Source organism: Pleurodeles waltl, chromosome 7 (assembly GCF_031143425.1).
Source record: "Pleurodeles waltl isolate 20211129_DDA chromosome 7, aPleWal1.hap1.20221129, whole genome shotgun sequence".
Taxonomy (NCBI): domain Eukaryota; kingdom Metazoa; phylum Chordata; class Amphibia; order Caudata; family Salamandridae; genus Pleurodeles; species Pleurodeles waltl.
In genome coordinates, this window is record NC_090446.1 from 1,111,795,760 (window position 1) to 1,111,820,172 (window position 24,413).

At 44.5% G+C, this 24,413-nt stretch overlaps 1 protein-coding gene across 1 annotated transcript in view; it reads right to left on the reverse strand.

Moving 5' to 3' along the window:
- Window positions 1-24,413, reverse strand: part of ACSF2 (acyl-CoA synthetase family member 2) — a 599,164-nt gene that overhangs the window by 39,984 nt on the left and 534,767 nt on the right. Inside the window, exons 13-14 of the mRNA XM_069200070.1 lie at window positions 21,685-21,826; window positions 20,553-20,663 (exon numbers count right to left, since the gene is read on the reverse strand). Of these exons, the coding sequence (XP_069056171.1) occupies window positions 20,553-20,663; window positions 21,685-21,826 (253 nt within the window). The remainder of the gene's footprint in view (window positions 1-20,552; window positions 20,664-21,684; window positions 21,827-24,413) is intronic.

Consider the following 24,413-nt stretch of genomic DNA (forward strand, 5'->3'; position numbering starts at 1 on the left):
GTCGGTCACTTCAAAAAAGTATATTTCTTTAACCTGTGGAAGCTTTGACATTAATATGTCACATTACAGCACTGCAGTGAGAGGCACATTAAATTCTTTAAACATAAATTATTCAACTAAGAGACAAGACAGTTGTCATGTAAACTCTGTGTTATTAAAGAGCAACATTATAGTCCACTAAATCAAACACAATTTATTTTTGTACAAATGGTATTCCGAACTTACGTTTGAAAGTGCTTTCATACGGTATAATAAAGAAAAAGGAGTTTTGGTGAAATAAAATATTGCCTTATATTAGCTAAGATCACACAATTTAAGCGGGTAAGCCACGATTTATCAAAGTTTTCTAGATTACCTTTGTATAAATCAGCCACTAAATAGATGGCTATTTGTCTTTCCTTTTTTATCTTAACACTTTGTTTTTATCTCTTTGTGCATTTTTCTGCAGTTTTTATACAGCACGAACTTGACCGAAAAGTATTGGGGTGCTTTATGTGAGTACCAGTTACATTACCCATCTGTTTTTATAGGCATAGGGGAATAAGTGATTCGTTCAGAATCAGAGGACGTTGAGCTGATGCCAAGACTCAAACCTGGTTCTCCAGTTGCAAAGTTGGTAGCTCTAGCTGTAATGCCACACCCTGTTAAGACGGAGGGTGGCAGGCAGAAGCCACATGACAGTTCGGCTCTTTATGGGCTTTTGGTTCAAACTGGACCTTGAGCTAAGCCAGAGTCAGGGAGGACGCCATTGGTGTCTATTTCTGTCACTAAGCCTGTTTCAAAGTGCTGCCTTATTGTCAGATCAGTGGACGAGGCACAGGGAGAATATTAATTGCCCAGGATCAAATAGTTTGTTAAATTAGTAGACCTAGGACTTAGTACACTGCTACTTGGTACAAAACTATATATTTACCACTATACTTTCTGGGGACTTGGCCAAGTCAGCCAACACAGTGGACGTGAAAGTGTAACACTTCATCACAAGCCTGCATAAAGTCCTGCAAACATCTACAGATGGTGGCACGGTCGACTCGCACTCACCACCCTACTACACCCTGAGGGCGACAGAGGTTATTCTGACCGGAGGAGCCATGACCTCACTCACCCGTTGCTCCCTGATAGCTGGTGCTTGGCTTGTCTGGGCTGGTGTGGCTGCCTGTGGTTGGCACAGATGGAAGACACTTGATTGAAAGACCTCCCTCTCCCCTTACTGCGCAACGCCCGGCGAGGATCCACTGGGTACTAGGAGGCCCCACCCCCCCATAAGGGGGTTAATTGCATCTGCGGCACCTCTGACCACCAACAAAGTGGGGGCTCCTCTGGGGGGTGCCCGCAGGCCCCTGTGGCCACCAGAACATTTAACAGTGAGTACATTTGCCCTCTCCAGAGTTCCACAATGCACAGAGACTGGGGCCTCTTTCCATACCTGCATTACAGACCAAGAGAACATAATGACCAGTGACTATCCCATGGCACACACAGTCCTGGGTGCCGTCCTTTGAATCCTAAACTCACCAACGTGCATTCTCGCTTGGATCCCCACCCACTGCTTGACCAGCCTGAATGTATAGCAGGAGGCCAGGACTAACCGGAGCAGACTTGAGGTGTTGAGAGCAGTTGATGCACAAGGGAATGCTTACTTGCAGCTACCTGGAGGGCGCGCTCGTCTCGCTCCCCTCCCGGCATGCGCCACCAGGACAAAGACCGGGGGTACCCCAGGGTCTGTTGAGGATCACAATGGGCAGACAACGACCTCATCCACCAGCCCCCTCCCCCGACCATGACATCGGGCCCCCTGCAGGTCATGGGCAAGGTGACCCTGGCACAGGGTGGTGCTGACACACCCTCGATGTCTGCCAAACCCAGGTACTTGCTGTAATTGAACAATCCAGACTATCCATGGAGACACAATTGGGAACATTAATTATGAGGCTCAGTCTTCTGTGCGTCGATCATCGCAAACTGGTGGACAAGGTGTCCCTGGGGGGAAAAACACTTACTGAACTGCAGCCTTAGGTGATGGAACACCACACAGTGCTGTGGGACCTCCCCAGTCAAGTCCAGTAACTGGAGATACGGACGGACAGCGCTAAGGGGCGCTCCCAAAGGAGCAGCATCAGGATACTTGGGCTGCCGGAAGGGGAGGAGGAACAGGACCGCCTGTTCTTTCTTGAAACCTGGTTCAGATACTTAATTCCAAGCTTGGATCTCACACCCTTTTACACCTTGGAGGGAGCCCAAAGGGTCCCGGCCCGCCACCCACCCCTGTGGTCATTCCCACGCCCCATGCTTGCCAAGCTCCTCCACTTCCGAGACAGAGATACCATTCTCCGGACAGCTAGGCTGGTGGCACCACTGCAGTACAAAGATAAGACAGTGATGTTGTTCCCTGACTACACAAGATTGGTCTAACAGCGCACTTCCTTCATGACTATTAAGCGCTGCCTCCAGCATATTGGTCTCTAGTGTTCATGAACTTTCCCGTTTAAAGGTCATCACAAACGAACAGTCACTTCTTCACTAGCCACACGCAGGCATGGGAACGCCCGGATAAACAAGATGGCGGCACAAAAACATGCAACACCGGGATGTCCCCAAAGCACCAACCCCTGATGGTGTCAAATGGCTTAATCACAGAAGAGGATGGCCCCTCAGAGGGCAGAACCGCCTCCTCAGGCCTAGAACAAATTATCAAAGAACGAAAGGCGGCATTGACTGCAGCGGCCACCCTGGGCATTGCAACTGCCTCCATAGACGGAGACACAAGACCCAATCTCTTCTCAGATGAAGTCTCAAGGGACTTGATCACTATGTCTCAAGATTCACAAGCGATTTCCACTGTCACGCCACAAACAGCAGATGGCCTGATTTTATGACTCTCACCCACTACTAGTGAGCTCTATAACTTCCTCACAAAGGCGTAAATGAACTGACATCCAGTGGATGGAGGGAAAAACACTCAGTCACCGCTTACTAAACAATTAATATAGTGAACACTATGCTGTGTTCCCTAATATCCACAGTACTGCGACCTGCCCAGTCAGCAGCTTTCACTACATAGACGAACAGTCCAGATCCCAAAGGAGACTGACAACCTGCTCTTCTGACACACTAGCTACGACTGCACCATCTCTATGAATACATGTAGACACATAAATGGCTTACGAGCTGACCCGTTCTTCTATCTAAGCCACTTCAACCCCCTACAAGGGCAGTTGGCTCTGTACATCTACAGTTTGGGCATTCCACCTGTTGCGAAGTGCTCTCCATGTTATTTGTATCCCATGCATAACTCCACTTCCTCAACACGATTCCCCCCCCTTATAGTGGCTGCACACTGAGAACCCCTCACACTGACACCGAATGGCTTCGCTAGCAGGGCCGGGCATAGGTCCTAGGACAGATGGGCCCTGGTCCCCCCCCTTTACATGAATTACACATGCAAACACCCTCGAGCATCCGATTAGTTACACTCAATATGAGAGGTATGTAATTAGTGAGGAAAGGATATACGGTCTACTCATATGTATGCTGCCAAACTGTCAACATAATACACTTGCAAGAGACACATGCCTCTGCAGAAGAACTGCAAAGACTGTGCCGCCGTTGGCGAGGGACCATCCATGCCACTACGTACTCTATATGCACGTGGGGCATTGATCTGGGTGAGACCAGGCCTCCCCTTTCAGGAAACGGAGATTACGATTGACAGAGGTCAATTTGTACTGCTAGAGCGCAGACTAAATGGCAAGCCATTACAGATAGGCAGCATCTATGCCCCCAACATCCACCAACACCTCCTCTGGGAAAGGCTGTCAGAACTCCTGACTCATAAGACACACCTTCCGTGGCTCCTAGGGGGTGACTACCATAGTGTTCTGGATACAACTCTAGACAGACCCCATCCTCCCCCTTCCCTGCACTCTCCCATGCCGTCAAGCGGCACATCGCAGAGCAAGGGCTGAGCACTGGTCCCTTATGGACATATGGCACACACTATTTCCTACAGATATACTTTACTCTTTTTATTCTGCTCCCCAGCAGCTTTATGTCAGTCTGGATTGTGTTTTGTGCTCCAGTACAATACTTCCCACAGTGAGGCAGTCTGACTATCTAGGCAGAATTGTGGCGGATCAAGCAGCACATATAGTGGACATGAGTTGGTCACCTCCACAACCCCCGGTCTGCCTCTGGCACCTCCAATGCGACACACTAGATGACCCCACATTTTGCGACGCTCAAGTCACCCACATACATCAATACTTCATAGATAATCAGAACTCCTCTGGGAGCTGAGCCACAGAGTGGGACAACTTCAAGGTTGTCAAGTGAGGCTTATGAATTAAAGAAATATCAGGTGTCCGCAGGACAATGGAGTGCGAGATAAAAGCTGAGATGCAATTGGCCTTCCTTGTTGGCCCCCGAGGCTCGCACAGACATAACTGCACAGCACATCCAAGCAAAAGAGGTCCTCACATCTCAGCTGGAGCGCCTCCGGTGTTTCAACTTTACACCATAAGTGGCCATGACCCACCAGGAAGGTAACAAAGCCGGAGGGCTTCTGGCTTGGCTGACGTGGAAGGTATCGACCACCCCACCGATCACGGAGCTACGCTCCTGGACTGGGGAGATACTCAGCGGTCAAGAAGCGTTACTCCAAGAATTCACCCAATACTATTCACATATACAGAAAGCCCCAACTGCAGTCTCCCCAACGGACCTCACAGACTATCTGTCACAGATCGACCTCCCGTGCATAGCGGCCAACAGGACAGAACTAGATACCCCAATCATGGTCCAGGAGGTCCTTCAGGCCATTAAAGACTTAGAGAGCAACAAATCCCCATTTTTAAACCCAACCGACATCCTGCCTTGTTAAGCTCCTATCAACCAACAGCCATATTAGGAGCGGACAATAACATACTAGGTAAAATCCTAGCGGGTCCCTTATACCAATTGTCCCTATGCTAGTACATGGGGACCAAAATGGTTTCATCCCCAGGCAGAACACCTTACAAAATCTTTGCTACTTGTTCCATGTCCAGGAATGAGACTCCTTCCCCCATGCCGCGGCGCTCATCCTAGACATGGAGAAAGCATTCAACACGCTTTCTGGAACTATCTGTTCCAGTTATTGGCCTGCATGGGAATCGGGAAGCGTCTCCTGGCACATACTTGTCTTCTGTACAGCGATGCTTCCTCCAGGTACACTTACGGTCCCTAGTCTCTGATTTGTTCCCAATCCAACGGGGCACGCAGTAGGGCTGCCCACTACCTCCCCTGTTATTTGCTCTGGCAATGGAACCCTTGGTAATCTGTCTACAAGAGGAGGGCAAACATTGGGGCATCCCATTGTCAGACAGGGTACACTTGGGTTTCCCTATATGCAGATAACATGCTTGTGTACCTTAGATGTACACGAATGCCCTTCATCCCACTACACAACATTTTAGGGGAATTTGCAGAAGTCTCCGGCCTCCCTATCAACTGGGCCAAATACATGATCTACCCTTTACACCCGGGAGCTCTGCACCATGATGTTGTACTGGGCCACAAGCATCTCCAATGGAGCCCAGAGGCGGTCCGTTACCTGGGAATCTGGCTTTACCACTTGGCTACGGACCTACATGAGGGTAACCTTTGTAAGGCGCTTGAAGGCATCAGGGCACAGATGACATTCTGACAGTCTCTTCCCTTGCCCCCATTAGTAGGATAGCGATTATTATTTAGATGCTTATCCTCCCTAAGCTGTTATATTTCTTCGGGAATCTCCCACTTGTTCCCCCTCGTGCCTTATTCAGAGAGCTAGACACGCTGTTGGGCTCCCTGATCAGGGGGACGCAATAACACAGAGTAGCCCTCTCAAAACTGCAACTCTCATCAGACCGGGGTGGACTAAGAGCCCCCTCCTTTTGAGGCCTACTTTTTAGCAGTGCAAAGACAATGACTGTCATGCTGGACAGCCGGCCAATCCATGAGTGAGGCCACAGGCCCACGTGGCACCCTAGACATGATCACGTTGCGCCAGCTACTCTTTGCCAGGTTGACATCCACCTCCCCCTGGCTCCTCCAGATCGCAATAGCATGAACCTGTATGCTACGTATCCACCGACTCTCCCGAGACAGACCATGCTATGCGCCTAACATCCCAATGGTGGGTCTTCCCCGCTTCCCAGGTTATTACACAACATGCACACTAACACCATGGAAAGCGCACACCCCTTGCATCAAAGGGGACCTTTACACTGATGGCAAATTTCTCACATTTGACCAGCTCACCACAGATGACACCCTTGCAACCTGGCAATTCCTCACCTACCAACAAAGGCGTACCTACATGCTGACACTATATACACTGAAGGACCACCACACCCTGTTATACAGGCTATATACACCATGGACACCAGGCGACAAGAGACATTCATACAGCCACTTGACCCCACTCTTACGCCGGTGGGAGGTGGACCTAGGCAGGGAATTGAGGGACAAGGAATGACAAATAGCGCTGTCTTACCCCAAGAGAGTCTCCCGTAACTCACGCTGCAAGAACATTCAATTCCATCTTCTTCACAGGGTGTACCTTACTCCAGCCCGAATTAATAGATACTACCCCACAGCACAACTCACATGCCTGCATTGCCCCCAACTTAGCGCAGATCTCAGCCACATGCTGTGGGCCTGTCTGACATTGCATCAGTACTGGACCACGGTCCACAAACACATTAAGGGAAGTGACAGAATTACCAGGCCTTCAAACATGGGAAGCCTGCTCCCTAGGTATCTTCAAGCACATGTGTGTTCCCACTTCGTATCGCTAGCACTCCCCTCTCCCCTGCGGAGGCCTGGAGGGAGTTCTGAATAAATGCCCCTCGACTGGGTGCCCCCCACTCTCATCCTCATTACTCAAAAATAGGATACATCACACCATTCATATTAGTGTGGCAAGCCAAGGACAATTTACATAGCCTCCGAACCCCTCCCAGTTCTACCCAGTTTAAATTCCTGAAAGACCAATGGTGCACCATCCCACTGACAACACTGTCAAATCTATAACTCTTGTAGACTCGCAGAGAACCCATCCTCAATTGATGCCGACCCAAAACGGACTCAAGCATTGCTGAACACTGAATAAAGTCTTCAATTCCATAACTGTATGATGTAAACGCCGTGCTCATATGGTGTGCCTCATGTTTTGCTTTTCTGTTTAAATAAAATTAAAATACTACTAAAAAAGGGGTAAGGAAAAATATTTACCACTGTCCTGCATTTAGGTGACTATTACATATAACTGGGTACCTCCTTCCTCTCAGTAAATATTAATACAGTTTTAAAAATATTGGTGGTGGACTAGAGGTTTTTATAATGAATCACAGTATTCCCAAACTTGTCAAAAAGGGAGCAGCAGAGCAATTAGCAGGGCCACTGAAATTATGTGGCAGGGGAGCGTCAAATTATGCAGCAGGGATGTGTAAATTATGCCCCAAGAAAAGGCATATTAGGCAGCATAATTTAGCACATTTTATAATAGTATTACTTCACTATATTGTCATTTTTGCACTTGTTAACACTGCCTGGGTATTGATGCACTAACTCTGTACCAGTTTAACATCCATAGCAATAAGCAAAACAAAGGTAACTAATCTAGCTTTACAAAGGATCTTTAGCTGCATGGCAACATGTCAGGAACGTTTGAATAATTTGAGCTAGAAACAAAAATTGTTTTTGTTAAAGCCTGCAGATTATGCAGTAATAAACGGATTATGTGGCAAATCTATAATTATGTGAAAATTGCAGCAGCTGCACAATTGCATAAATCCAGTGGCCCTGGTATTAAATTCAGAAAAGTGATTGCCCAAGAGCACACAATTTGGCCAAATGGGAATCCAGGATCGAAACGTGTGTCTCCTAGTTCCATATCTCCAACTAGTCCACTAAACCACAACTGAAGTGTCAGTGATTCTGATGGCAAGATGAAGGAGCTACCCCTCCCAGGGAACTGCCACTCTGTTATGGGCCCGCTGCTTTAAAACATGGTGATTATTTCCATCATAACTGAGATTAGGTGTCAAATATCCTAGTTCAATGGTTAAAACATACCAGTTGGACCAGGTCCTGTGGTAGTGGGTTCTTACTGGACAGTATGTGTGATAGGTACTGACATTCATTACTGGTGTTTCAAAGCTTAAGACTATTTCATTCTGTTTGAATACCAAAGTTCTTTTTCTAAATATGTCGCTCACAATTTGCATTTGTGTGCAGTCAAAGCTCTATTTTAGACATGCAAAAACTATCTATGATGGTAAAATACTTACCAGACACACGCCTAGAGACCTGGCCTCTCTCCCATGGACCTTGCAGCCATAGTCTATCCTTGTGAGGCCCGAGCAAATGGACTGGTTAGAAGGCCTGGCTCGCAGCATTATTTAATTGCATTTAAACATGCTTTCTAAGTTTTGTTCAAAATTGGGAGAAACCAAATGAGAGCAGATGTATCTCAAATCTATTCACTGAATCTGCCTCATACTAATTTAGAAAATAAATGCACTCTGGAGCTATGTAAGTGTACACTAATTATTAGTATCAGAACATTTAAAGGCTTCAGAGGGTGTTAATAGGGGTGTTGTAGCCATGGCTCATGGCACATGACATTAAACCATTATAGCCTACTTATGATTGCATTCTGGTGATTTCTGGTGTTTTTCAGTGACTACCATGATGGCTTTAATAGAGGGCAAGCTATTTTCAACTGTTCTATTTGCTTTCATATCTTTCTTGTACATCCCCTATATTTCACTGGGTGTCTGGAAAACCATCTTGAAATTTTAATCCACACTGGCCCCTTAATGACATTTTACATGCTGCAGAACACCTAACTAGGGCATAAAGAAATATGACCACATCATAACACTGTGATGGATCTCCACAGGTCCTCCTTGCTGGCCTTCACCATCTTCATGCTCAGCTCCATTATCTGCAAAGCTATCACAATGCGTTAACATCTCACAAACCAGCTATCTTTCCCATCACTCCTTGACTTTATGTTTGTCATTGACCCTGTACAGTGCTCTACTGCTTTTGGTTAGGTTTGCACTACATGACTGACACTTTGCCTTCTTGGCTGACAAGCTTACCATCGCCTGTGGCTTGCCACACACCCACAGTGAGGACACCTTCATAAAGAAGATGAAGAAGAGATACTAAAAAGAGAAAATACAAGAAAAAGGCCTTTCCCATCTATGGCCCAAAATCTGGAATGATATTCCCTTATCCATCTGGACAGCCCAGTGTCAGCTCCAATTTAGAAAACAGTGAATGCTCAACTTTAAAAAAAGAAACTAAATTGTGATTCGGTCACAATACATAAACCATCTACCCCTCCAACCACATGTTGACTGTTGGCACTCTAGAGTGCTTTGCAGCCTTTCTGCTTGTTTTGCACTATATAAATAAACAAAATACAGATGTGTAATCTGGAAACAAATTAGCATTTGATTGAATTTATAAGCTTTGGAGAGACCTAGGCTAAACCTTATCAACCAGAGTCACTAATATAATGTATTTCCAGTTAACTGAAATGTAATATATATGTACTTCTTTTATTACTGTTAATATTTATGTTTTTGATTTACTGATATTCACACCAAGAAAATTGCTTCTTGCAAAGTCAGGCAACAATAGTCAACTGATGGTCCTTCCCATGATGCCATTTTCTGTGATTTCACGCTGTATGCAAATTAGGGGGGCCTCACACATTTCCTCTCTGCCTGGGGCCCCAAACTTCCTAGGACTGGCCCTGGCTGCGTCTGTCCCTTTAGTAGTACCTTCAACTTCTTCCACTACATCTTCCCCTAAACCACCAGCCAATGCATCTGTCCCTGTATCAGTACATGCTCCTAGTACATCAGTGCCAACCCATCTGTTGAGAATATATAGAGAAATGATCAAGCCATACTGTCATGTAGCGAGAGAGAGGGTTATGACCATACTTCAGGAGCTGGTCATGGCTCACTAGTGTCCTCCTGTTTGCTGTTAAGATTTTTTTTGTTGGTTGGTCATCTTAACATTTGAAAAAATATATAAAAACTTCCATAAAAAAATCTTTAAAAAAGAAAATAAAAACGTTATTTTCAGAACTAACTAAATATCTCAAAGTATAAAAGACTGTACCAAATTTAACCGTATTTTATTAGGTATCAGAATAATTAAAATAGACATAAATGATTAGTATAAAGTAAGTCAAACAGGTGCCTTAGGGTGGCTTTATAGTAAATGGTAAGTTGATAATAGACTACTACAGTGATATCTGATTACATTTAGAGTGGAGTACATTGTCAGAGAAGAGTGGAGGGTGGTGTCGTTGAGTAGAGTGTGGCAGAATAGCACAGGATGGAGTAGAGTGTTGTGGCCTAGAGTGGAGTGGGGTGGGGTGGGGTAGAGGCGTACAGTGAAGTTGTGTAGAGTATGATATCATAGAGGAGAGTGGAGTGGTGTGTCAGAGTAGAATGGAGTGGCACATCATAGAGTAGTGTTTTGAAGAGTGTGTTAGAGTGGAGGGGAGTTGAGTAGCATGTCATAGAGTGGTGTGTCACAGAGTGGAGTGTCGTTGAGTAGAGTGCTGTAGAATGGCATAGAGTGGATTAGAGTGTTGTAGGGTGGAGTGGCATAGAATGGAGTACAGTTTTTTAGAGAGTCTTAAAATGGAGTGACGTCCAGTAGAGTGGAGGAGAGTGTGGTAGTGTGGACTGTTGAAGAATGCAGTAGAGTGGAGTGGCACAGAGTGTTGTAGAGTGTGCTGCAGTGGAGTGGCATAGAGTGGAGTAGCATAGTGAGGTGTAGAGTGGAGTACAGTGGAGTAGAGTAGTGTGTCAGAGTAGAGTGAAGTAAAGTGGCATAGAGGGAGTTGCACAAAGAGTGTCAAAGAGTGGAGCAGAGTATTGTACAGTGGCGTAGAATTTAGTGGCAAAGAGTGGAGCGGTGTACAGTCGAGTGGCGTACAGTGGAGTGTCATCTCGTAGAGTGTTCTGGGTTAGAATGGAGTGGCGTGGAGTGGCGTCCTCAAGCACCGTGGAGTGGCGTTTCATAGAGTGGTGTGTCAGAGTGCCTTAGATTGGAGGGCGCAGAGTGAAGTGGCCTAAAATGGAGTGGCATGTCATAAAGTGGAGTGTGATTTTGTAAAGTAGTGCGGTGTGTTGTACAGTGGAGTGGCATTGACTGACGCACCTTGAGTAGAGTGTTGTGGCACAGAGTGGAGTAGAGTGTCGTACAGTGGAGAGTTAATGAGACAAGTGTCGTTTAGTAGTGTGGAGGACACTGTAGTAAAGTGGAGTATCATTGTGGTGTGTCGTAGAGTGGAGTGGAGTGGTGTGGTGTGTCGTACAGTGGTATGGCATCACCTGAAGTGTGTTGAGTAGAGTGTCATAAAGTGGCAGAGAGCATAGTAGAGTGTCGTAGAGTGGAGTGTTGTTGACTGTCGCACAGTGGGGAAGAGTATCATAAAGTGGAGTGTCAGAGTGAAGTGGCATGTCAGAGTGGAGGGTGTATCGTAGAGTGGAGGTCATATTGTAGAGGGGAGTGGTGTTTTGTAGAGTGGAGTGGCATGCTGTAGAGTGGAGTGGCTTGTAATAGAGTGGAGTGTTGTAGAGTGGGGTAGACATGGCACACAGTAGAGTGGAGAGGTGTGTAATAGAGATGGGTGTCACAGAGTGTCAGAGTGGAGTGGCATGTAGTAAAGTGGACTAACCTGTCGTAGAGTGGAGTGTCATACAGTAGAGTCATGTGTCGTCGAGTGGAGTGGTGTTGCGTACAGTGGAGGGATTTGGAGTGTCATCTCAGAGTAGAGTGGCATGTCATAGTGGAGTGGCGTGTCGTAGAGTGGAGTAGCGCGTCGGAGAGTGGAGTGGCTTAGAGTGGAGTACAGGTTAACTATGTTTGCACATTATAGATTACATAAATACATACCTTGAGAGCTTATCATATTTTGGTTCTGAACATGAGCTACAGAAGCAGAGTAGAATTACAAAAACAGTATAAAAAAGCTCTGGCTGTTAGTAACGAAAGAGGACCAAGCATGCTACTGTTTCAACTCATTTATAAAAACCATGCAGAGAACTACTAAAAGAAGAGCATGGTGAGCATATTAACTATTATATAGGCAATTTTCCAACTAGCCAAGCCTAGAGCAAGACATTCAAGTCCAATGCCAATGCTCTTAAGTAGGCCCCCTTCTATACAGTAATACCAACTTTGGGGGACATAAACGAAGATTTGAATGAAAAAGGGAAATGTCACAGCATATTAAAAGAACACGAGATTTTTGTAATGATATGGCAGCCATTGTCACGAGTTAAAAAGAAAACAAAGCCAAAAATCCCTGAGAAAGCTCCAAGGGAATGAAACACATTTTAGCTGATATAAAGCAGCAATTTAAAACCAAATCTAGTGAGTAGGTGCCAATAGGCAACGCCTCCTATAATTCCTGAAACATCATCAAACCTATCTTTCCACCTTTTTAGTTGGGGCACTTTAGAATTTGAAAAACAGGATTACCTTTGTGCTGTATTGTATTTTCTCCTGTTAATGATCTGCTCTTCACAAGAAATTTCAGTAGTGAGATGACATATCTATCTTTATGGCTTAAAGTGTCTATTTCCAACTTTTCCTGACTTTAAGTGGAAAATCCAGGGGCTTTATCCATCTCACATGAATGACACTTGTTGACACTGAATTAAACAATCCAAGAATCTACAGGCCATTAAGAAGCACCTCTTTGCAAACCAGGTAAAACACGAAAAAGCAGGGAAATAAAGGGCAGGAGATTAAATTAATAAATGGAATACGTGTACTTCTTTTTATGCTAGATTTGTGTAAGCTTTTAGAGCCCTTATGCACTGACCACACAAACTCTTTCTTGCCTTCCAGGACCCTTGAAACAGAACAGAATGTTGGAGGTACATAAAAAAGGCCAGGTAAACAAACTCTGGCAAGCAACTGTGACAAGTTTTCTTCACCGTTGGATTTTTCATAGTTAACGTTGCTAAGGCTGGACCCAAGCCCAGCTACAAAAGGAGGAGAGCTATGTGTGGGGATAGCTATCCCACCAAACATCATCTACTGAATGGAGAAGAATTCTAATTTTTGTCTCTGTTCTGTTTATCCTTCAGCATTCTAAGCTCCTTTTTGTAGTTGGGTGGGCTCATCCTAGAGACCTCAAACTGTCATCAGGACAGACAACATCTTGAAAAAAAAGACTTTTATACTCTTGTGATTATTGGGGAGCCAGCAAAGAGTATGTAGATTTGGTGAGGAAATGCTCCATTTGCAAGTAGTTCAGCTGCAGGACATTCCACGATAGAAAGGGAACGCTCTTAACAGCACTTAAGGCACCTGGTGGTGAATCTGTCAGGTGCCCTCCCCTACAGACCACTGCTAAGACCAAGGAGTGAACATTAGCTCCTGCCTCGAAAGATCCTGTCAATTCATCCTCAATCAGTAAGGTGTCCTTTGGCTCTGCCTCTGAGGACCAACTTTTGGTGAGGATGACAAGCCTCCTAACAGAACCAAGATCCTAAAGACCAGCAGTGGATCAAGCATGGCTCTTTCGGAGGGGTCTCTCAAACCTTCTTCAACAGCAACATCTTCTTCAGCCGCACACTAATGATCATGCACACTTCGTCATCAGCAGTCTTGTCAACAAGGAAATGACTGTCAGCACCACTGTTGCTGATGATGAACGAGCCCCCTTGTGTGGTGAATGAGACTTCACTGATGGCAAGAAAAATCGTATCAATAGCAAAGAAGACCACATCCACTATGATCAAGACTCCTTCGACTACCAGCATGAACTTCACAATGACCTGAATGCTGGTGATGACAATCTGTAAAAAATTAGCTTTTTACAAACACATTAATGATCATGGTGGCACCAGAGATGCCATCAGCACTATCAAATCTACTGTTGGCAATATCTCTGAAAACTGTAGCTTCCTCAACAAGGATACTGACACCGTCAACAAAACTACTATACCCTTGCAGAGCAGTTCTTTAGTGTGAACCATTCCTGACTAATTGTTTATTGATCAAATGTTAATAATGTTGGAAACCCCATCGAGACTACTAAATAATGAGTTCCTTTTCTCCATACTCAAGGAAACACAGGAGGAGGATTTAATGCATGTTTACTCAGATGAAGATGATGAGTCAGTATGATTTGTTTTAGCACAAACTCATCAGGATATGTACATTTAATGCATTCATGATGATGACTTTCAGCATGAAGAAACCTATCTATACCAGCACGGCAATAGATGGAGCTATAGAGACCTATAAATGTTATCAGCTCCACCGATAGTCCAAGTGTCAGCAAAGCTTTGGGACTCATTGAAGAATACGTTTTAAGGAAGACGGCCTCCATAGGCACCGCAACCATCAGTGTCAATGGTACTGCCACCTGTGACTCCTCAGTTTCCACTGTCATCGTCTCCAAAATCTAACCCTGTCATTGTCCCTCCTCAAATGTTCATTCCTTACCCAGCCAATCCTATTTGGGCCATTGTCTGAACATCCTTAAGACACAGATGACAATTCCCTAGATTCCGATGGTAAAAGAAGTTAGGAAGATGATACTGATCAGGGTGATGCAACATATTCTTTCTGAATGGCCATATGTCTATGTGGGATGCATAAATCCCTTTAGAAAGAACTCATCAGAATACAGTTCCTGACAATTCTCAGCTTCAGAGTAAAGCTAGAAGTAGACAAGTGTGTTTTTTATTTTAAAGATAACGCTAGGAAATCCATCAGATCTGTTCATATGATAGACTTCTGTTAGCAAGAAAGTCTAACTTATATGTGGAATCAAGCTACAATCTCAACAGCCATGGCTCAGGCAGAGAAAAAGTGTAAGTTTCCTGATATAACTGCTGCCAGTTACTTTAATCAACTTAAGAATTATTTGGTCATCTCAACTGTGGTGCAACATCAATCATGCAACAGTACAGCTCCATGCACATTATGCCCAAATGGGGAAGGACATCAAGCGGACCCCACAAGTGGACACAATAGGCAAGCATATTAGAGTATTTGTAGCAACACTGACAAAGACTGCTAATACCTGAACCACAGTATAATAAGCTAGAGAATTAAGGCACAACAGCTTTGTCCTCATGGACAAACTGCCAGACAACTGCCAGTCCCTAGAAAAGGTTATTTTGAAGGAAAGAAAATTTGAATTGTCCGCTCTTACTTATACCTTTTTAAATGCATCTAACACTGCCTAATGCCAGTTGTCAACAGAAGCACATCTACTGGCTTTGCAGCACATCGCTTCGACCTAGGGTGCAGTCTGAGGCATTAGATATGCCCCCGATGGAGAGCATCTGTTTTTTCAATGTGTGGAGGAGGCCTTGCAAGCCATCAAGGCTGATACTGACACAACCTTTCTTTGGGCACTTTTCAAAAACAACAAAACTACCAATGAAGGGAATACTATGGCCAAAAACGAGATTACCAACAATCCTATCTAATCTAAGCTCATTACAAACAAAGTTAGTATGGGGATAAAGGACAACTTTACTCACAATATGGAAAGCACCATAAGTCATCCAGTAGGCAACAAAGAAAAGGGCAAAGAGCCTCTCATAACAGAGGCTAAGACTAAGCTTGCAAAACTTAACTCTGTTGCTTCCCCATCCCCTCGCACATCCACACTGCTAGGGGGGGAGATACTGGTGTTCCTCCTGGCGTGGGGCAACACCACCTCAGACAGTTGACTTCTGTATATAGTCCGGCAAATACTTCCAATAGAATTTCTTTCTATCTAGAAACCTTGCAGGAAGAAATCATAGGACTCCTCTCCAAGAATACAGTACAGCTAGTTCCAAAGGCCCAGCGAAATCAAGGTTGCATTCAAGAATCTTCCTTATCAAGACTAAAATCAGGAAATGGAGCCCTATTTTAGAAAAAGATTGCTCCACAAATTCATCAAGAAACAAGGTTTCAAGATGGAGACATAGTTGGATATACTTTAATCCAAAAATGGAGGGGATTATTTTGTATTCATAGACCTAGAGGCCACATATTCCACGTTTGGAAACAAATATCTAAGGTTCATGGTCAAAGGACAGAATTATCAGTTCAAGACCATTCTTCCCTTCCAATGGACCTCAACAGAAGTCCATGAGTCTGTACAAAATGCATATCACCTGAAGCAGCACATTCAGATCATCTTGGGGTGCAAGACATCCATTACTTGGCAACTGGCTCATCTAGGCAGGCTACAAAACATGAGGCACATGATGCAACTCATTGAGCTCTCAATCTGTTACATGAGCTCGATTTGGCTCTGGACATGGTGAAATCTGCTTTTATCCCTGCAACTGAGATGCTGGTTCTAGCAGCACAGATTTATTCTGGAAACTCGGAAGGTGTTTCCCTCACAAGAAAGAGGCTTCTGACAGATGCGCTTACCCCAGCATATTGATACACAAATCCAAGTTGCAGCAGGCAAATGCTACAAGGGATGATGTCTTCTAACTTTCCTTTTAGTATCTTCATGATGCTTGTGAGTAGATCATGGCCATAAGTATGAATCACTGGAACAAATGGTAACTCCTGCCATGGAGAAAGCTCTACGGTGGTGGATAATGGAAGAGATATTTTAAAAATCCACAAGTGCATGTGACACCAGATGCCAATCTGAACAGCTGGGTGCTCATCATCAAGACCTAGGAAAAACCAGACTCTTGCACTTAAAAGAAACTGTTGCTTCGAATAAATGTACTAGAACTGAGAGCAGAAACAATTACATTAAGAGAATTCTTGCAAATCAAGAGATGCCGGTAAGAACAGACGGTATGACACTAAACTATCTTGTGAAGCATGCAGGAATGATATCCCAAATTTATGTCATAGGAATCACAACAACAGAGGCACAACAGAGTCATGCTGACAGTTGAGCATGTGCCATTGTGGTGAATCCAATTTAATTTTTACTGGGATTCAGGAGATTTAGCTTAGCCCTTTGGCTTGCAGGCACGTGTCCCCGTCACCTAGTGACTTTTAACCTACTTAGCTTGCTCTGTTTTAGTCCATTTATTTTATTATTTCTTTTATGATGGCTGCTGTTTATATTTTATAAAGATGTTTTGATTTGCATTATCAGTGACACTTGGAGAAGGTGTCACTAGCAGCATTTTGATCAGTGATGTACGTAGGTATTAACATCATGTCCCTTTCTCACTTACGTGTGAGAGGAACATAATGTACACCTGTTGCGTATTATTTATATAATTGCCGCCACAAGTCAGCCTCCTTATCAGTTGTTTTGGAACATACCTGCATCGGGGTCCAACATGATCTGTATAAGTACATCTCACAAGGACAAGGTAATTAGAGGGATTCTTGCCAGATTTCATCTAAACTGTATGTCCCCTTGCTGCAGAAGTCAGCCTTTGTGTCACCATGAAGTCTGACCAAGAGACCTCATTCCAAGGTAACGAGGATTGGGGGCGCTTCTAATGGACATGGTACTGCCAGATTAGGTTTATCATACCTAGCTCTCATTAGGTTAGAGATTATGGGGGTGATTCTGACTATGGCGGACGGCGGAGGCCGTCCGCCATAGTACCGCCGCCAAATGACCGCACCGCGGTCAAAAGACCGCGGCGGCCATTCAGACATTTCCTCTGGGCCGGCGGGCGCTCTCCAAAAGAGCGCCCGCCGGCCCAGAGGAAATGCCCCTGCAACGAGGACGCCGGCTCAGAATTGAGCCGGCGTAGTTGCAGGGGTGCGACGGGTGCAGTTGCACCCGTCGCGTATTTCAGTGTCTGCAAGGCAGACACTGAAATACTTTGCGGGGCCCTCTTACGGGGGCCCCTGCCGTGCCCATGCCATTGGCATGGGCACGGCAGGGGCCCCCAGGGGCCCCGCGGCACCCCCTACCGCCATCCTGTTCATGGCGGGTTTCCCGCCATGAACAGGATGGCGGTAGGGGCTGTCAGAATCCTCATGGCGGCGGAGCGCGCTCCGCCGCCATGAAGGATTCCCCCGAGCAGCAGTAAGTCGGCGGGAGCCCGCCGACTTGCCGCTTCTGACCGCGGCTGAACCGCCGCGGTCAGAATGCTCGTGGGAGCACCGCCAGCCTGTTGGCGGTGCTCCCGTCGTCGGTGGCCCGAATGACCCCCTATGTTCTCTATGCTAAGGATTTTACATTTCATGTTTATTGGAAGATGGTGGCGGTCTTTGTATTCACGACTCTCATCTTCACAATTATGCTTCTTTTATTGTTCATTATCATAAACGTTGCAGCTCATGCATTTTATTGTAGATTGCAGTCTTTTCAATAAATATACAGAAAACTTTCCTGCATCTCCTTCATTACCTGTGTGTGACTGAGAATTGTTGCTAACATAAGAAAAGGATAACTTCTGTTCCACCACAATGTCCCTGAGAGGTCTAATCTGGAGTTCATGCGTAAGGATGCCAGAAATCACCTTTTACTGTTTGGGGTTTTAGTGAGGTACTGCTTGTGAGCCGGGAGGGTTGGGCCAACAATAGCGACTTGTTGTAGGAGGACTCAATTGCCTACAAACAAAAGTGCTGTTTCCCCTAAACCAGCAGACTCGCCTAGGAGCGAGAGTCCAACTACGACACCATAGCTTTGCAATGTGTCAGTGGGTTCCCTCACAGTAAAAGAAAGAGACTATTACAAGAGGTAGAGAGTGTTATACAGTTACAACTCTTGCATCAAAGATGCGTAAATCCACATATAGAGGTTTTTGCGAATCAAGAGAAAGTAAAATGCTGACTTGTCGCAAGCAGGTGGTGGTATCCAGTCACTCAGGATGCTTTTCAACATAGTCAGGAATATTCACCTACCATATTCCACAAACCCAATTGATTCCCTGGGTTCTACGGAAAGCAAAATGGGTCAGACAGTTTTAGTACACAGATATGTGAGAATTATTGATGTACAAGCCAATGATATTCAATGCTGAAGCATAACTCATATCAAAAGATAATGGCTAGGTGCTACGTCGCAATACAGTCTCACTTCACTTGACTGCTTCAGAAAGAGTTGGATCTTCAAATTTGACTCCTGAATGTCTTCAAATTCTGTGAACGGAAGACCTAATTCCATGAGCAAAATTAAACTCTCTATTAGAAGGGTTTTTGTATCTGGGAAGAAAGTGCACAACTTAAATCTGCTTCTGATGGATCCTAAATATTTCTTACCATACCTACTTCATTTGGCTGAATCAGGCACTTTGTACTCTTTGGTAGGAGTCCTCTTAGCAGCCATTGCCAGATATTAGCACTCTCTTTCAAGACCTTCTCTGTTTTCTACCAGGAACATAAAAGAATTTATGAAAAGGCTTATTCAGAATTTTTGATCCATGGTCAAAGCAACCACCTGCTTGGGAACTGAACTCATTTTTGGGGCCCTCACATGAAACACTGTCGAACCTATTTATCTCTCCAGACACTTTCATGGAAATGTCCTTTCCTACTGGCGATAACCTCCACCAGGCGAGTGGAAATAATTCAAGTTTAAATACATGTTTCCAAGGACAATATCATATTAACCACCAATCCAACCTTCCTTTCTTATTTCACATACATGAAATAGTTCATTAACTAATACTCTTTTCTCAGTCATCCACTCCTGCAGAAAGGGCAGTGTGCAATAACAATGCTTGAAATTCTATACAGAAAGAACAAATAGTTTCACAAATCCGACCAACTCTGTGGCATTTGGCAACAAGGGTAAATGTGCCCCCAATTTAAAACAAGGTATTTCCCAATGGATTACTTCATGCATCACTTCTGCCATTTCAATGCTGACGAACAAATGCAATGCAAATTAGGAGTGCACTTCACCAAGAGACATGGCAGCCACCAGGTCCTGTTTGTAGGAGTGCCACTCACAGACATATGCAAAATTGCAACATAGGCATTGGTGCATACCTTTACAAAGCACTACTGCTTGAACATCTAGTTCATATCGGAGACTGCAGTTGGACAGGCACTGCTATGCAATTTCTTCAATTATGGTGAACTTCTTCCTGCACTGCTAGTTGTAATTCAAGCATGTGAATCTATAAAATATCTGATCCTGGAGAACAAAAAAGTTACTTATTTTTTACTACAGTTCTTCCACATTTATATATTTTATTAGATTCACCTGCAACACTTCCTCCTCCCCTGTTGAGGCATAGATGTATATATCCATATATGTACATATTTGTACATGTTTAAGAATTTGAGAAGCTGAGCATCGGGGATGGAGTGGAGCTGTGTGTGTCTTCAAAGGATTGGCTGAAGTTGGGATCATCAAATTAGGTCAAGTGACTATGTAGAGTCTATGGCTGTTTCAGTGTCTACACTGCTGTGTTAACATTGATTACTGAGGGTTCAGGAACTATTCAAGCATGCAAATCTACAAAATATACCAGTTCCAGAGAAGTGAAGTTACAAGAAAGCAACTGTTGTCTTATTTAGCACTTCAAGAAAAGATTCAGCTGCATATGGGATGCTGAAGAAGGTCAACGTCTTACCTTTCCTTTGCAGAAAGCTCTGATTTCCTCAGCCTTGCATTCCTGGCCTTCTTTCAGCCTTACACAGGCACAGACCTCTTCTCCCATCCGCTCATCATCTATGCCAACCACCTTGGAAGGAAGAGCCAGTTTTACACAATTTACAGAAAACTCCATCCACAAACAATTATTTTTCATAATTTTACATCACCACAGATGCAGGCCGCCCTTCCACCAACATTATATCTGCAGGCAGCTCTTTTAATGCCTGCAATGTCAGCCTGAGTTGGATCTATATTTGTGTGCACTTCTCTGACGCCAATTACACCTATCCTGCACTGTATAAATCTGTTTAAACAATAAATAAATTAATTATAATATACAAAGAACTCCTAGTGCACTGTGTCTGGTTCTAAAACCATAACATACAATGGACTGAACCTGTCCATAAAATACAAAGAATTCCTGGTGCACTGGTTATATATGCATGGCATACAACAAAATTAACTCTTGGAGCATCTTGTGTGTTCCGAATTACATGCCACAGCATTAAAAGAATCTGAAGAATAGAGCCTGTTCCTGACTGTCGGACATGGTATAGAACGAACTGCGGTTGCTTCTATTCTGTTCTTTCTGCATGACATTCTATACAAACAACACCTGGTGCATTAAGTCTGACCATAACAGCAGGGAATAAAATCCAAAGATCCAACTCCTAAATGCATGACAATCTATAAAAAGAACCGTGTATGCTCATCATACAAAGAACTCCTGTGCCACTGAGGCTGTACCTGACTGCCTGGTTTATGATACAACACCTGTGTGGTGCACTGAGTCTGTTTTCACCACCATGGTTTACCATGTAATGAGCTTGGGATGCACCAAGACGCATGTCATGGTATAGAGAGAACCACGTTCACACACAATCCGCCCCCAATTGCATGTATACAATACAAGGAACGTGTGGTGCATGAATCTGCTCCTATCTCCACAGTGTATCTTGCACCAAACTACTGGTGAACCCAAGTATAGTCTGATATGTGTGTCATTCAACTTTATACCATGAAACATGGTCATCAGGCGAGCATCAGAACATAAATGAGTAGATCCAAATGTACAAACAAGTTAAATGAATACCCTTGCTTTTACAGACCTGTGCTTCATCAATCTTAGGGTGTGTGTGTAGAAACTGCTCAATCTCTGCTGGATAGATGTTCTCTCCACCTCGAATAATCATGTCTTTACTACGCCCGACTATTTTACAGTAACCATACTCATCCAAGGTGCCAATGTCCCTGAAAAGCGAACAGCAGCATGAGTAAAGGTAGACTGCACCAATGTATTTTCAAATAAACACTTTACCAATTAAACCATCATGTTCTCCAATCAAGGCTCTGTATCAATGAACTCCTTCAAACATGGTGCGCGGTATGAAGTTTGCAAACACAGCAATAGATAACTCATTTTACCACAAATCACATTACTCTCCCACACACCTAGAGGATAGCCATACAAGCTTCTATTAAGGTACATGAAGAATACGAACCTATGAAACCAATTCAATGTCCTCTACAAACTGAATGAGCCCCACCCATTGTCTTCGATGGCCTAGGTGGGACAGCTGGGATTCTTGTGCTGCATAGCAGAGGTCCTGCTAAATCTTCTTGGCGGAGGACTACTCTCTCTACTTGTTGCTTGTGAACCCTTGGCACTGAGCAATGTCTATGCTGGGCCGCTGTACCCAGAACCCATTTGCCTAGTGTTGCATGTGATTCAGATTCATGCAACACCTACAACTGATTCAGCCCAACCATTTGCACATCCCGATGCTGTCTGGACCTCTGTTTGTTTTTGGGTCTATTTCCCTATGTCGGGGTTGCCAAAGCTGTCTACAGTTTTTCTGTTTGAACTTGCCGGACAGTTCAGTCCTGCTCGGATGCTTCGTGATATGACTCTTGTTGGTTTGAGGTCACGGAGGGTCTCAATAGGTGACTTTATCACTCAGGGCAGAATGGGACGGGCTCCTCTGTGGCTCTTGTCCCTCCCTCGTATCCCCAACACCACGGGGCTGGCTATCTGGCAACCATTTTTCAAAGACATCAGCCACCTAAGCTCTCCTTTGACACAGGCTATCAAGAATATTGTGTTTCCTTGGTCTCCTGTCCCCCCCTTAGAGAGTAGAGAGTCCTGGGCATTGATGGTTTTCATACAGTGACATGCTGAGTTTCCACCATTCTGGAGTGCAAATGTACGTTTCTGCTTCGTTGAAAAACAAATCCTTCTCTTTTTGTGTGCACTGATTTTTCAAACAACCTTATTGAAGAAATCGACAGCTACAACTGCCCAGCATCATTGAAACATTCTGCTGCAACAGGAACAATTCTGAAGGGTGACACAAAATGCTTGCAAAATGTTACTTACGACCTTCGGAAAATGCTGTCCGATTTGTGCCTTCTACTTTTGGAAAAGCAGCAGATTGCTAGAAAACAGAAATAATGCTCCGGCAGCAACTTCTGTGCTCTGTTTTTAATTTGCCGTTTTGTTTCTATTATCAATTCCTGTATACACAACCCAACACAACACCAAAGCACCAGACTGTATGCACTCTGCCCACTATATATGTAAAATCATTTTGTCAGGGATGATTTGTCTTGTGTTTTACTGCATAAGGCTTCGAAATGAAATTTACTTTTGCACGGAAAACATAAGCCTATTTTCTTTAAAAAAATAACCAATGCAGTTGCAGTCTTGGTCATTATTTCTTTTTATTGGTGTAATAGCACATTATCTATTTATAGGTGCTAAATCCTCTATAAGTAATTAAAAGTCTCCATAATCAGCTCACTTTTTTTAATTTTTATTTACATTTTTAAACACTTACACATACAGTGAGGCAGGAAAAGAAAAAGCAAGTGCATCCATTCACAGTATAGTTGACCATTATGTAGAATTCAACCATTTAATCATCATCTAAACAAGTCTGGCAGGAAGCTTTCATGTCACTGTTAATATCCATATCTATTCTGATACCATCCCCACTTTTCTCTCGGGTATCATTACATGCGCCTTCTGATTCGCCAGTTTCTTTACCTATTAAATATTGCTTGTAGGTGTCCCAATATTTCGCTGGTTTGTGAGTTAGTGGTAGTAGTTCGCTATATAGATCTCTTTGTGTGTTACAGTATACCGTATCTCTGTGCCAGTCTTCAATTGTCGGCACTGGGCCACGATCCCACCTCATAGCAATTCGACGCTGGGCTAACAGTAGACCAATGGCACCAACCGTCTAATTGATTTTGGTATGTCTCCATCCCACCCCAGAAGTGCCAGAACAGACTCACAACCAAGTCTTTGTTCGCATATCACCTCCAATTCTTTAAAAACCAACCCCCAGAATTGCTGCACCCCCGCACACCCAGGACATGTGAAGAAAGTCCGCGCTACACCTGGGACAGGCCGCACTTGTGCGCAGGCCGTAGCCATAAAGTTTAAGGGGAGTGTAGCATACTCTATTAAGGTATTTAAAGTGGATCAGGCGATGTTGACCATTCAGGGAGAAGGTACGAGTCAGTGCGCAACAGCGACGCCACTGCTCATCTGTAAGCTGCTTTTCCAAATCCCTCCGTCATGCGAGCCGGGCTGTATTTAGGTCGTTGAGACGTGCCGTCTGCATGTGTGCATATAAACATGATATCAGTCTCCGGGGTAGGTCATTTACCAACATTGCGAATAAAGCTAGCATATCTGGAGGTTCCTGCATATCTTCCCCCAAGTGTGCTGCCATAGCGTGTCTCGCCCGAAAATATTGATATTGGAGCAGTGTAGACGGTCCGGAGATCTGTCCATGCAGCGCTTCCCATGGTCTCATGACACTGTCCTCAA